The 16,194-nt window shown below is 35.1% G+C and overlaps 1 protein-coding gene across 1 annotated transcript in view; it reads left to right on the top strand.

Annotated features, from left to right (window-relative positions):
- The first annotated feature begins 5,991 nt into the window (after positions 1 to 5,991).
- The window catches only part of LOC145690966 (uncharacterized), a 48,534-nt gene continuing 38,331 nt past the window's right edge, over positions 5,992 to 16,194 (top strand). The window contains exon 1 of the mRNA XM_081766435.1: positions 5,992 to 7,504. Coding sequence (XP_081622561.1) covers positions 7,143 to 7,504 — 362 coding nt within the window. The 5' untranslated portion in view covers positions 5,992 to 7,142. The remainder of the gene's footprint in view (positions 7,505 to 16,194) is intronic.

The following is a 16,194-nucleotide window of genomic DNA, read 5'->3' as shown; positions in this document are numbered from 1 at the left end:
TAGTTTAAACAAAATACTGGATAACACACTTCCTACAATAGGTGCAGGTAATGCAGGTAAGAATCCTCCTTGTTGTACGGCTAAATGTTCCTTCTTTTTATCCAATGATTTTGTATTGTCTACGAGATAGCGGAGCGTGTTCTTGTAACGCTTTAATCTTGACTTCTGCGCACTTGTCAGTGGAACATTGCCTTTTAAGACATTATAACAACATTCAGAAATACTATGAATTAATGAAGCGTCTGCATTGGCAATAATAGCTTTACGCAATCTTGGTTTAGCTTTGTGCAGAGCACGTAGCAGATCAGCGTGTTTCACTGTAGGAGACATCGTTACAGACTAAGTCATTCTTTTCACATGCACAATCATTAAAACATGTTTTGTTGGTACGTAAACATAATGATGCAGATCGTCAGGAAAAATATTTGTACGAAATCGCATTTCATCGGGCGTATCTTGTTTAAGATCCATCAGTAAATAATAGTCATGTGGATTTCTTGTTGCGTCTGCATAGCTTTCTTGTAGAAACAGTGGATGTTCAGGCATGATTTGACAACTCATATGCTTGATTTGTGACTTGTCACGTGGATTTTTAAACAACACCAAATACGAGCAATTTAAACTCATATTTCTATTTGCTTTACTTTGATGAAATACATTTTGTGTTATAAAAATCACACTAATATTTCGATGATGTGATCCTTTTATGAACATATCAACAATATCACTATTCACTTCTCGCATATGGTCATCAATAATAATCAAATGTGGTCCATCTTGAGGCTGAAAATCTTTCATTCGTGGAAGTCCTTCGTGAAATTCTACTGGAACCGGCATTGTTGCATAAACGTCTTGCCATTCTGCATAATACCAGTATATCTTACGAAATTTTGCATTGATCATGGTTGGGAGATGTGACAGTAATCGCTTCACAAAATACGTTTTTCCACACCCACTAGGCCCTGCGAGAATACAGGTAAATGGATGTTTCCATTGTATATCCATGATGAACACTAAGACCTTGTTTCAAAAATGATGCGTATTTAAAGCGAGTACAAAAATTCTTTGTTTTAGTTTGTAAATTCTTGCACTCACTGGTGTGAAAAGGAAAAAATCCGTTCATCTGTTTATTGAATAGTTGAAAACCGTTTATTTGTTAATCGAATAGTTAAAAACCGGATAAAGTTTAAAGGTTAACCGTGAAAGCTGATCACTGTTTGATTTAAATTCTATTTGAAAAATTTTTCGTTTCAAATTTGTTTTGAAATTTTTGTTTCAAAAATTTTTTGAATTTTTTTTTTCAAATTTTTTTCAAATTTTGTGTTTGAAATTTTTGTTTGTAAATTTATTGTTTCAAAATTTTTTGTTTGAAAATTTTTCGTTTCAATTTTTTTTTGTTGAAAATTTTTCGTTTCAAAATTTTTGTTCGAAATTTTTTCGTTTCAAAATTTTTCGTTTCAAATTTTTGTTTTGAAAAATTTTTAGTTTCAAGATTTTTGTTTAAATGTTTTTGTTTCAATTTTTGTTTTGATTATTTTTAGTTTGAAAGTTGAAAAAAAGTTTTAAATGCCAAGAATCTTGTTCAAAGTTTCCACCTAATTCCTAGAGAACATTGACCAGGGACCTCGTCGCGCATCAAAACCAAATCATTGATCACGTGACTGTACTACACCCGAAGGGTCCTACCAAATTGAAAGGGGATACCCGTCCATACCTCATAACCTTATCAAATAGGATAAATTGAGTCAGTAACCGAACACGTGGTTGCACTTAAAAATTTGACAATAGGACCACCAAAACATATTGAGGTCCTGCACTATGCTTAAATTGGACAATTTCAGTGGACCCCCATTGCCAAAATTTAAGAAGGGTGCAACAATACACCCATGTCTTATGATAGGAAATGGACCCCTGTAATCATATAAGGTTATAGAATCTTATCAAAGGGGATAAAATGGACCAAAAACCAAACACGTGGTACAACATATGTCTTACGTTTATATTTTGGCAATTTTGTACCCCTAAAAGGGAACGATGAGGACCATCCAAATTTATCAAGATATATATTGAGGTCCTGTACTATAATACCAAATGTTTAAATTGGACATTTTAGAAAATTTAAGGGGTGGGGCCAAAGTACCCCTCCCGGGGTGCACAAATATACCCATATCTTATGAAAGGGAATGGACCCCTATACATGACCATATAACTATATAGGATAATAACACCTCGTCAAAGGGGATAAAATCGACAAAAAACCAAACACGTGGTATAACGTATTGCTTACGTTTATATTTTTGGCAATTTTGTACCCCTAGAAGAAAATGAGGTGGACCACCCAAATTTATCATAATACATACTAGGGTTGTGTACTATTATACCCAATGTTTAAATTGGTCAATATCCAAAATTTAAGGTGGGCCAAGGTACCCCTCCCCCAAATTTTTCAAGGGGTGCAATAATATACCCATGTCTTATGAAAGGCAATGGACCCCTGTATACGCCCATATAACTATATAAGGTAATAACACCTCATCAAAGGGGATAAATTAGGTCAAAAAACCCCGAAATTTGAATTTTTGGCAATTTTTTACCCATGAAAGGGAACGACATAGACCCCCAATACTGATAGGGGTACATACTATGGTCCTAGGCTACCATACCAAATTTTTAGATTTGGCAATTTCCAAAATTTAAGGGCGGTGGTCCTATGTACTTCTGCCAAAATTTAGGGGGTGGGCCAAGGTACTCCTGCCAAAATTTAGAGGGGGTAGTCCTAGGTACCCCTAGGTCATTGACCCCGGCCAACGTCATTGACCTTTGACCTATGACGTCATAAATGTCGGGGTCAAAGTCCAAAGTTAGGCAGAGTGCTGCCATTACTACTTTCGCAGTTTTCCAACCGTCAACTTCCAATATTGCGCACATATGAATAAACACCAATCAGCTGATCACAGTCGAACACACACCAATATAGACATAACTTTCTGTTTGCACCTTTATTTATACTTATGCTAAGAATATTGTGAGAAAATATTTATAGGATACGTGTTAAGATATGTTAAAATAAATTAATAAGTTTTGAGAAGTGTCAAAAAAGAGAAGGTTTTGTGCAATTGAAATAATGACAATAGTTTCAGAAAGTTGTTTGTTTACACTTCGTTGTTGAAATTAGGCGTTCGTATTTTTCACTTTTATATTGTGAATTAGTTGTTTGTAACTTAAATAAATATAGAGAGTAGAATTACATTAGAACAAATTCAAGCATTGTTAGAGAAACAGTCTGCTAAATTACAGCAGAAACTAGAAAATAACAGTGAACGTTTAGAATATAAAATTGAAAGCAACAGAGAATGAGTAGATGAATTAATAGGCGAATGCAAACAGTCAATAACAGAATCAGCAAATGAATGTAAACGGTGCATAACCAAATTAGCGAAAGAGTGGACGTAGAATTGAGTTGAATTAGAAAGTAGACTTGATGGCTTGAGTAGTACGATTACTGATTACTGAAATACGTTTGGAATTAGCTAGCCTAACCAAACGCGTTGAATCACTTAGCGAAGAATATAGGAAAAGTGTTGGGCAATTAGGCGCGCTATACATTACGAGATCAATCCTAGGAAATATCTTAGGATTTATCTTCGGAAAAATGTTATGACATATCTTGTAGGAAATCTTACCCTTGTGTGCCATACACGTGAAGATTTTTCCTGTCTGACCGAATGACGTATATCAACATTGTGAAATAGTTCTATTTAATAAAAGTATAAAGTTGAAGAATTACTATGCTAACCACACTGCATCCCACTGATATTAATATCAGGCGCTATATTGTTAAATTGGATACCTCTAAAAAGAAAAAAAGGATAAGTTAGAAGGGTGCTGGTATACTTTTGGCGCACCAAATTTTAGAAGATTTACAAGTAAAATTTAATACTTTGCATGAAAAGACATATTTATAAGGAACATTTTTTTTGGAAGCAACATAATTAAATACAAAGTAATACACCTGTATTTTATGTTTACAATTGTAGGGTTACTAGTGTAAAATCATTATAAATGTTTTAACGACGGTTAAAATAGGTGAGACAATGTTTAGCAGAAAGGGTCCAGCTATTTTTTCTAAGAAATGCTACAATTTCGGTAGTTTATATTCACATTAGTTTAGTTTAGGTTGGTTCAGGTTAGTTACGGTTATGTTACGTTAGATTATATTAGTACATGGGTCCAACACAATTTTCAAAAAGTGATAGAATTTCGCTTACTTCGATTAATATTAGGTTAGTTTAAGCTAGTTAATTTCATTAGGTTAGATTTAGTTAGGTTGTGTTAGGTCTAAGTACTTGCATCTTCCATTTCTCCTGTAAATTGTGTATGTTCTGCTTACTTCTGGACCCCTTCTGCGAAACTTTTACGTAAGTGAGTGCATATGAAAGTTGACCGGTGTTACTATTTTCCACCACCGGTGTATTTCTGCATAGTTTACAGAAGCTATAATTTATGTTTACGAGTGGAGCGCTACTACCACGATACCATGACAAGTGCTATTCAAACTCGTATCATTGCCAAAACGCACTCGTTTTCACTACATCAACCGACGCGCCTGCTTCCTTCGCTCGCACCCCCTCACTAACGCTCGGGACTCCGCTTAGCCCTGCTCTGACTCGGTTAAATAGCATTCGTACTTTCTAGAAATAACCTAGCACAACTTGATTTGCGTTTTTTGCACTATAGTTTTTATACTATATATATCTTGACCCCGTATTTGTACGCAAATCGTAAAAGAGTTGTAGTTTATCAACAATTGCTTTTGTTGGTCCCCTTCATGGATTTTATCTATGCTATGTAAGATATTTTCATGTCGGTCAACGCAAATCATTTAGGAAATAGTGACAAATTATAATTTTTCAACAATTATTTCGAGTGGTACATCTAAAGTAAACCTGCACGATCAGAAGATACCTCATCATTTGTGTTTTCATTTGTTTTGTTTTCACTTTCTCTCACCTGATGTCGCTTAAATCGAAATCTTACGAATTTTCTTTCCGAAATAGAGCGTGCTCTAAACAAGAGAAATCTCATAGGATCGTTCAGAACACAGGAAATGACATGGGATCTGTTGCCATACACGCTGAGATTTTGACTATCTTATAGTGTATAGCCGGCCTTACAGGCATCCGTACAAGCGGTAGAGATTGAGAGTTGAGAGACCACCGAGGCCCAAAAGCGTGATATTGATACTTTGAAAGAGAAAGTGCAACGGGTAAAAGTCCAAGTAGAGAAAATAGAACAACACCAGGTGCTCACAGACAAAAAATGCGAGATTGTTAGTTTTTGTATGAATAAACAGGAAAGTGCCGTACGCGAATTAAAGGGATATGTAAAAGAACTCGCGGAAAAGACAGGTGAGATAGGTGAAGAAGTACAAGGGCAACGGCAAATTCTAAAACTTAACAGTGAACGGTCAGATGGAACCGAAAAAACCTAAGAAAGTTTCAGTGAACACCATAAAGCTACTGTTGAAATGATAATGAAGCATTTTGAGAAATTGCCCGCTGTTATCGTAAAATCCGAACATGATCAAAATATTACTCAGGAAATGCAAAGATTAGAGAGCGTAAATCGTGACTTATTAGTACGACAGGAACATATTGATAAATTGCGACAATTGCATATTCATACACGTACGTCACCACGTAAAGAGAATCATTTCGATCATGAGTACCACGGCTCACATTATCAAATTGAAGGATTCGAATCCGACGGTTCCCTAGTGTACTTATGAATATGTAATATTTGGCATAATTTGAATGAAATTTGTCGTGACATCATATATATATATATATATATATATATATATATATATATATATATATATATATATATATATATATATATACATATATATATATATATATATATATATATATATATATATATATATATATATATATATATATATATATATACCTTCTGCGTGTGTGTCCCCCTCCAAATATACAGAGAAATGGGCGTCCTTGCTTAGTACTATATTCCTAGGTACTTGCTAGAAATTACAGAAGGTTATCCGTTTTATACCCACCCATTTTCGATTCGGTGCTGCCACCTGGCGTATCATACTGGAATTATGGTCACCTTACAAGGGCAGTGTTTGTTTGACCTGGAATACTAGCAGACACAGTTAAAGATGCTTTTATCATGGAATGTGGAAAGTCCTCAAAACTTTCCCTTCTGTTCTTTGAGATATTTGTTAGAGATTTAAGACCCCGTTACCTGAATATCAACGTTGCTACTTCCCTCTATTGTCCCTTTCTTTTATCTCCCATTCATTGTTTTTTTTCAAATGCTGAATTTTGTTGTTTATGAAAGGTTACGGAAGTACGGCAACGTTGAAGAGAATGACAGCGCATGTGCTGCTTAAGATCAGTCCTGGGTTGTGTGGGGGGAAATGTGTAGTGTTTGGGGCAAGAGATCTCTAAGTTTGTCTCCAATAGTTACAGTGAGTGATGGTAGTGACTGTTATCAAATGGCACCGAAAATCAACGTCTTATTCCAAGAGACGCTTACACATACACACAAAAGCCACAACCAGTTATTGTTCTCAAATGAAAAAATTGTGTTAAAATATTAAATTGTTCGCACTAACTATCTTAAGTCGCGGCAAAAGTCACAACCAAAAGTAGCATTTGAAGCAATAATAGCACGTGTATTAAATAAAATTAGTACCGGTATACGCAACGGGAGTTCGACAGTCAATCAAACCGCAATGGCATACAGAAATACAGGATTTGCTATTCCCGCTAAAACGATAAAGATGGATGGATACCTTCTCAAACACGAGAATAGCGGTATGTGAGAGTGAGCTACACTAGGGACAAAACATCTCACTTGAACGAAATATGAACTAAATAAGTATACATCCGGGTTCCTTTTCACTTTCCTCCGGCTGCTACATACAAGCAAACAATTGCCTAGAGAGCGATCGTGGCTAAGGAAATAAGGATTTGCAGAAGAAGATGATTTTAAATATAAAGTTGCTGTTGTGAACGTTCTTGTAAATCATTTCATTAAGACTGGCAACATAAAATATAAGGGAAGTATAAGAACAGTGTTATATTCTTATTATATTTCAATTCACAATGGCTGGTGAGGCGTCTAAGTTGGAATTGATGTGCAAAGAAGAAATTGCTTTTGACTTACCTCAGGAAGATCCACTCGAAGGGAAAGCGTGGACATACGAACTGATGACTGACAAGAAAGACTTAATATTATCCACAACGGAAGGAGAGGAAACAATGGACAAGGATACAGCTATGTGTTCTTTGGATGTGAAACTAAACGTTGATAAGGTGAAATCAGAATTACCAGTAGAAGAAGATCCTGAATTTGAAAGGAATATAGAAACGCCTAGAAAAATAGTGGTTCAGGAGACTTGCGCGTCGTACTCTAATGACTTCGAACAATTAACAACCAAAAGTTTAAATTCACTTCGCCCAGAAAGGTAATGTTCAATTTTTCATATACTAATTGGCTCAGATTGATAATACGGTTACATGCGTTCGGAAAGTTTGTTAGCTAAAAGCAATACTTCACGAGAAATATTTAGATATGGGAGATATCTCAAACGTAAGTTAGTAACCCACAATTAGGAAATTGCAAGGCACAGATAGATAAGCTGTATACCAAATAAAAATAAGATCGATACGACTAATACAAATCTTATGCAGTTTGGAGCTTGATAAACTAATTATTTCTTTATTCTTGATCAGACACTTCTCACTAATTGTTGCACATATTTAAGATATGGGTGCTCGACAATATTGTTTTATTTATATAGAGACTTATGTAAAATAAGAAATCGTGAGAATGGTATATATCCTAATATTTTGCAAATTTAAACGTGGAATGTATTATATTGGAACAAGAACTATGGACGTTTGTGTTTTTAGTTAGGATTTAGCTCAAATGTGTCTATCCTCATTTTTCCGGAGGGCTTCGAAAGACATTAGTAAAATACAAGAGAAAGAATATTTTAACCATCAATGGATGTTCGTTAATTGTAGAGGTCCATACATCAAACCATTTCATAGCTGCACTCATTTCTTTCAAGGAAGTCGACTTTTTACATTCCCAGGAATCATTTCTAGAGTATGGACCTAAATTTCTCAATGTATAATCACTTTAGGGGCTTAGTAAACGTACATGATGTGTGAATTATTGTACAAACAGCGCTAACCAGCATGTGGTAGATGGCCGGTAAAAATAAGATTGCTATGCAGATTAGGGCATTACGCAGAATGTTGGTAAACGAGGACAGCGCAAAATTCTGTATTTAGGATAAACTTACATGTCTTACGTGTTGAATGTGTTCTTTACGTTCCTAAGTATTTTATAGGTATCATCCTGAAATGCCTTCTTTGCTTGTATATTTGTGTTCCAAATTAACACAATATATTATTGACGTAATTCCTTAGTTATATGAATTCCTTCCTTCCCAAACGTTTTTCTAGTTTTGTGTCATGATTTGCCACATTGAATTTTGATATTTCATTTCGCTTACAGTGGTAACTAGCTACCGTAACACGGGGTTACTTTGCACATTGGGCATTACTTCCCACAAAATATGAAAAGAGATTCAGTCATCTGTTAGTAAAGCCATGAACTGTAACAGATTGGTGGTAGATCATATTTTTCTCACTGGGTGTTTCTGTACAGTCATACAGTACTATGTTACTGTGGCGCCACATATTCTGTCTGTTTGTATGTGTGGAATGCGGTGAGCGGGTAATTGAATTTTGGTTTCATGGCGACGATCGTGGCAACTATTCTACAACCAACTTTACTGAATAAATAACTTAGTTCTCTTCATTTTTATTAGTTAAGTTTAACAAATTTGGATTTGTGTTTTTTACAATTTAGAAATTTATAAGAACATCCCTAGGTGGCGACAACAAAGAAAGTTTGAATTCGTTCTATTTCAAGCGCTTTCCAATTCGATTTTTTTTTTATTTTGCGCTGCTCTGAGCCTATCGTAGAAGTATGTATTTGACATCTAGCTATTCCTAGTAGAAGAGGCAAGTAGCTCGCGAGTTTTTTTTTTTATTTTAATGAATAAGGAATTATTAATGTTTGTACTGACAAACAATGAAAAACAAGCTTTAAAGTTGTTTCAAACTTCGTGATCAGAACTGCTCCTACTCTGCGGATGGTATAATTTGAGAACGTTTCATTTCCTTTAGCCGAGTGAAATAAATTGAGATCTTATTTGAATATATAAAGGAAAGTAAGAATATCTCAAGTAGAAACCATGAAAAATGTCCCAACTATTCTATTTTTAACATCCTTCAAACTTTAACAGCTATTGCCAGTTATTTCGCTTCTAACTGCAGTGAATGTAATTTGAGATAACGTCTTTCTTATTAGGTGAGTTAAATAAATTTTGTTACTCTGCTTTTAGATTTTGGATAGAGTAAGAATGGCCATAGATACAAGTCCCGCAGGATTTTGTGTTTTTTTTATTTAAGAACAGTTTTGGAATAGAAGATTAAGAATAGATTTATCAATACAAAATAACTATGCAAAGTATCTCTTTTGACAAAATAGAATTTTAATATGTTTTAAAAATGTGCCCGACGTCGGTTTCTTCTTTTTGGGTTCCCTTTAAAGGGGGTGGTCATTATGACTACAAATCGAATTCTAAGTAACGTTAGTTTCAATTTTTGTTATGGGGCAGCAACATTTTATCAGATAATGTTCTCGTTGTACTGTTGAAAAAGGTATTTTATAAACAACTTTGCGTTCTTCTACATAGAAATGTGGAACTTCTATATAGATCATCATTATTATTTAAATTCATTTAAGAGAGATGTTAAGTCAAATTTCATTGTGGGTTAATGAGATGTACTCATAAAATGCCAGCGAAGCGTTATTTATTTATCTATAAATTAGCCTTTTTAGAGTCCAGATTAAGAATATCATAAATATGATATTATTAAGTACATCGCGCCTTTCGAACAAAATTTGTTAGTATGATAGAAAACTACATCGTATAAGCTGCATTTCATTCTTGAATGTAGGTTTACATTAGTAAAGCACGATGATGGTTGAGTCTAAGTTTTTATGAGACAAAGATTAAAACTGCTTTAAGAAAAATTATTTTCCACTTTTATTATATTTTTTACACGGGGGAATATATTCTATGATCCAATCGAAAGTGCAGGAACGTGAGAGTAAAACTAACCAAGACAGACGAAAAGGTTATGGAGCTAATGGTTTATAGTTTACTTGTGTATCAGTTTTCTGATATATTTTGTGTTTCCACGTATTTTTCCCTTTTTTAATTTGCACTTTTCTCAATTTTTAAGATTTTTTCACACCATTTTAGACCAAATTCCACCAAGATATGAGTTTTCTATCATTTTGTCAGTACTTGTGTGTACTGATAGCTTTTCCCATAGTTCATACTGCCTTTTTGGACAGGTCTATATTTTTGCTCTTAAAGTTGTAAACACTGAGCTATTCCATATAAAATCAGGAAGTTCACGAGTGAAGCCTTAAAAATTAAAGTTAGAGTTTATGTTTCAAATGAAATTGACGTTTGTTTGATTTGCACTTCCTGATGGCTCAAAGCTCATATGATACAGGCTTGGGTGTCGTTTCTAAGCTTGTGCATCACCCTTTACAAGAATTTCCATTAACAAACCTGGATTTCTTTAATTTGTACTATTGTTTTCTTTTAGGATTTTAGCCTGCATTCTCCGTTTTTTGTTGACTACTTACAGCTTTATCTCGTGCACTTGCGTAATGCCTTTTTCATCCTTGTAAGTGTCTATTTCCTTTGTTTTTTTTTCTGGTTAGTTATAACTCAGTAGTTTACGAAAATGCATTTTAAATTTTGCATCGTCCCTGAATTTTAAACTCAATCTTTTTCTCCTTCGTTTCCTTCTGCTTTTTAACCCTTAAGAGGAAATATGTGTATGTCAGACACCTATGGTTTTTCTTTGTATTACATTGGCAACACTGATTCACTCAATGTATCGGTTCTTTCAGTACCTTCCAATTATTTAGTTGTATGTGTTTCGCAGTAGTCTATTGTTGGCGTAATGTCTGAGTGAACATTTATCGATGATTTTAGAAAGAAGCACACATTTCCATTAATGTTTATATTTTTGCGTGATTATTGGACACACATTTCCTGAAGAGAGTTTTGCTTTCAAAAATTTTTTTGGTTTACTTTTATTTACCATGAAATAGAAGCTATTGAGCTCTTGAAACATACTATTTTGTTTGTATGAGATTTTATGTATTTGCAAAATATAGACCTAGTACCTCGAGAAAGAAATTTAAGAATGAAACTGTAAGTACAGCAGATCCTTATTTCACGGCAAAAATTCCAAAAATGTTGAAAGTACAGAAGTAATTTATATTATTGTCTTCAGTAGATTCTGACTGAGACGCATAATTTTTTCCTCAAAGTCAAGAATTATCTACTGACAGTGAGGGCGATACCAATTCTGATACAGTGCCAGGTGTCAGCTCAAGTAGTAACAGAACTGTCAATGTGAGCAGCCCTAGTGAATTTTCATGTGATAACGAAGGCCTTAGATACAGAGGTAAAAACAGGTTTGTTTGGAATTGAAATGAACCACTAAGAAACCGAAGGGTTCTTCATCAAAACATAGTCAGAGGGATGCCTGGTATAGTCACCCATGTAAGAAATCTGGGGAAAAAAATCCTGTCTAACTTATGTGATGATGATATAATTCAGGAGATTTCAATATGAAGTGGGAAGAAAATCGAAACAAATTTGAAGTAAATTAGAGCAAAGTCAAACTACAGATCTACTGACCTATCTCAAAATAAAGCCCTTATTGCTCTCCTAATATTGTGTTCTATTTGTAAATCAGGCAACGAAGACATGTATTTACCATTTTCAAGACACTTTGGGACGACCTCTATTTAAAGCTACCATCTTCGTTAAACGTTTTCAAGCTCTTGGACAAATAGAACATTTGAACAGGGCAGCTACATGTGGATAAATAGCATATTTGCAGGGTAGTAATATGTAGAATTATACTAACTTAAAATTTTCAGTTTTTAAATTTATGTACTATTTTTATTTAGATATTGAAATATTTTCTGAATTTATATTCCAATAAAACCGAATTAATATATGAATTCTTGTTTATCATATTTTGCTCGAAGTACAAAATATAAAGATTCATTATTCTACATTACACATACGTTTTTTAAAAAAGATATTACTTTATACATGTCCGTGTCCCAGAGACACGCATTTCCTCTAAGCGAAAAAAAATAACGTTCCCTTTTAAGGGTTAAGATATTTTCTGACTTTAAAAATTACTCTAATAGCATATATTTTACAAACTGTTGTAGGCAACACGTCAAATGTATGGGTTGGCAGTGATGTGGCACGTGCAGCGCCGGACCGATGGTGGTGGTGTGTTAGGTCGGTCTCCATGCTACGTCAGGCGCAGTGGAACAGCAGTGTCCAGTGGCTGCCTCAGACGGAGGTAGTGTAAAATGGGACACCTATCAGATTTTCAAAGAGGGCAAATTGTTGGTGCGCGGTTATTTGGAGTGAGTGTGACGGCAGTGGCCACTATGTTAGGTGTGTCCCGTGGGACAGTGTCGAAGGTGATGACGCCCTACACAACACACGGTAAAACCACATCGGGGAAGCGGAATAAAATCATGATTGACAGGTCACGCCGGGTATTAAAGCGCATTGTTACCCAGAACCGTCGTGCCACTGCGGAGTAAGTGGCGGAGGAACTCAACCAGCACCCCCCCACCCTGTTTCGACAATCACATGACTTGAACTTAAAGGGTCGTGTTGCACGTGCCAAACCGCTCATCAGGGACCATTACGCTTTCACACGCCGCAAATGGTGCCGCGACCATGCAGCTTGGACCGTTGAGGACTGGAAACCTGTGATATGGTCAAATGAGTCATCCTTCACTCTATTCGCAACCACGGGCCGTGTTTATGTGTGGAGAACACCCAAAGAAGCTTATGATCTGCAGTGTCTCCGCCCAACTGTGAAACATCTCGGCGGCTTGGTGATGCTGTGGGCCTATGGTCAAACTTAGCGGACGAATCACTGCCAACGATTATGTCGCAATTTTGGAGACCACTTGCATCCTATGGTTCGGATGTTGTTCCCGGACAATGACGCCATCTTCCAGGATGATAATGCACCCATTCACACAACTGGAGTTGTTGCAGAGTGGTTTGAGGAACATCGGGATGACGTTCAACACCTTCCCTGGCCCGCCCAATCACCAGATTTCAACATAATTGAACATCTGTGGTCCGTCTTGGAAACAAGATTCCGGCGACGATTTCCACCTCCAGCCTCTCTCACAGAACTGGCCGATGCCCTGCACGAGGAATGTTGTAAAATTCCACTTGCTACCATTCACGACCTCTATGCCTTCATCCCACGTCGTATCAAGGCTGTTCTGAAGGCGAAAGGTGGCCCGACACCATATTAATCTGGTAAGTTGCAATTTCGTTCAGGTGTTTCCATTTTTCTGATCACCATCTGTATTTCACTATGGAGAGTCAATTTCCTAGACATAAATTTATCTACTTCAAAATTCACTTCCCTTGCCCTCCAAAGTCTTCACCTTATGTTTGATGTAGATGTATTATTGAGTGTAAAGGAATAACATTATGTGGTTTTGAAACTTACAACTTTGAGCGTTTAAACGGTGTGCGAGGATAGTTTGTAATAATACTCCACATACAACTGTTTATCAGCAAGTTAAATAAAAAATACGCATATGTTATAACGTCCGTATTTTACATTCAGTGCGCCTTATTAATGATTTTAAGTCTACACCCCTCACAGCTTCTCATTATGACCCTGGTAGAAATAAGAACACTATTGATATTAGAAAAATCCAGAGGCCAGACTAATCCAGAGGCATGGGATAACATCAAGTGGTAAAATAGAAAATTAATTTGAGAACTAAGCTCAATATATAGTAAAGAATATCGCGAGAAGAAAGAACAACGAAAACAAGAGAAAAATCATACGTTACTTTAGCACAAATTATAAATATTTACAAACGAAGCCGAAAACTTGTTATAAACAAAATTAATTTCTCTCGAAATAACCTGAAACAGGCGAACATCACTTCCGTTTTGTTAATGTTCGTTATAATACATGTTTGTAATTCCAGATATTGTTTGGCAATAGACCAAATAGAAAAGAGAAACAATCCATAGCAAAATGATACTCGGAAGAATGAAAAGAAAGGCAAGAACAAACTTTTACATGACATCCCTGTTGATTGCCAGCAGTTTCTTCTTGTTTCAATTCCATTTTACTCACGCTTTATCCTATCGATTTTATGACAATACTGATGAGAATTAATCGCGAAGGATTCACCCAAATAGTAACATCTTATTTAACTGAATACAAAGAAGAGAAAGTAGCTTTTTGATTCACTCCCTGCTCTTTTAGGATTTCTATTTTTGTAAGGTATATGCTATTAGAGTAATTTTTAAATTCAGAAAATATTTTAAAAAGCAGAACGAAACGAAGGAGAAAGGGATTAAGTTTAAACTTCAGAGACGATGCAATATTTAAAATGCATAATCGTAACCTACTGAGTTATATCCAACGAGAAAAGAGAGGCAACGAAAATAGACAATTACAAGGAAGAAAAAGGCATGAGACAAGTGTTCTAGATAAGACTGTAAGTAGTCTACAAAAAACGGAGAATGCAGGCTATAATCTTAAAAGAAAACAATAGTACAAATTAAAGAAATCTAAGTTTGATAATGGAAATTGTTGTGAAGGGTAATTCATAAGCTTAGAAACGACACCCAAGCTTTTATTCTATGAGCTTTGAGTCATCAGCCAGTTCTACTCGCACAAACGTCAATTTCACTTGAAATGAAAATCTAACTTTAATTTTTAAGGCTTCTGTCGTGAACTTCCTGATTTTGTATGGAATAACTCAGCGTTTACAGCTTCAAATGCAAGAAGAACTAAAAAAAAAGGACCTGTCTAAAAAGGCAGTATGAAGTATGGGAAAATCTATGAGCACACTGACAAAATGATAGAAAACTCATATTTTGTTGGAATTCAATCGAAAATAGTGTCTTAAAAATTGAGAAAAGTGCAAATTAAAGAAAGGGAAAAATACGTGGGAACACAAAATATATCAGAAAACTGATACACAAGTAAACTATAAACCATTAGCTGCATAACCTTTTCGTCTGTCTTGGTTCGTTGTACTCTCACGTTCCTGTACTTTCGATCGGATCATAGAATATATTCCCCCGTGTAAGAAATATAATAAAAGTGGAATATAATTTTTCTTAAAGCAGTTTAAATCTTTGTCTCATAAAAACTTGGATTCAGCCATCATCGTGCTCTACTAATGTAAACCTACATTCAAGAATGAAATGCAGCTTAAACTGTGCAGTTTTCTATCCTACTAAGAAATTTTGTTCGAAAATCGGGATGTACTTAATAAATTCGTATTTAAGATAATATTCTTAATGTTGACTTTACAGGGCTAATTTATAAATAAATAAATAACACTTGGCTGGCATTTTATGCGTACATCTCAGTAACCCACAAAGAAATTTGACTTAACATCGCTCTGAAATGAACTTAATTAATAATGATGATCTACAGGAGTTCTATATAGAAGAACGAAAAGTCGCTTATAAAATACCCTTTCTAAAAGTACAACGAGAACATTATCTGTTAAAATGCAGCTGCCCCGTAACAGAAACTGAAACTAACGTTACTTAGAAATCGATTTGTAGTCATAATAACCACCCCCCCTTTAAAGGGAACACAAAAGGAAGAAACCGTCGGGCACATTTTTTAAAATATATTAAGATTTTATTTTGTCAAAAAAGATACTTTGCATAGTTATTTTGTATTGATAAATCTATTCTTACTCTTCTATCCTAAAGCTGTTCTTAAATAAAAAAATACAAAATCCTGCGGGACTTGTATCTATGGCCATTCTCACTTATGTCTAAAATCTAAAAGCAGAATAACAAATTTTATTTCACTCACCTAATAAGAAAGACGTGATCTCAAATTACATTCTCTCCAGCTAGAAGCAAAGTAACTGGCAATAGCTCTTAAAGTTCCAAACATGTTTCAAATAGAATGGTTGGCAAATTTTTCATGG

Source organism: Thermobia domestica, chromosome 7, assembly GCF_964235325.1.
Source record: "Thermobia domestica chromosome 7, izTheDome1.hap1.1, whole genome shotgun sequence".
NCBI classification, from domain to species: Eukaryota; Metazoa; Arthropoda; class Insecta; order Zygentoma; family Lepismatidae; genus Thermobia; species Thermobia domestica.
Note: the sequence above shows the minus strand (reverse complement) of the source record. Positions and strands in the feature narration are given on the sequence as shown.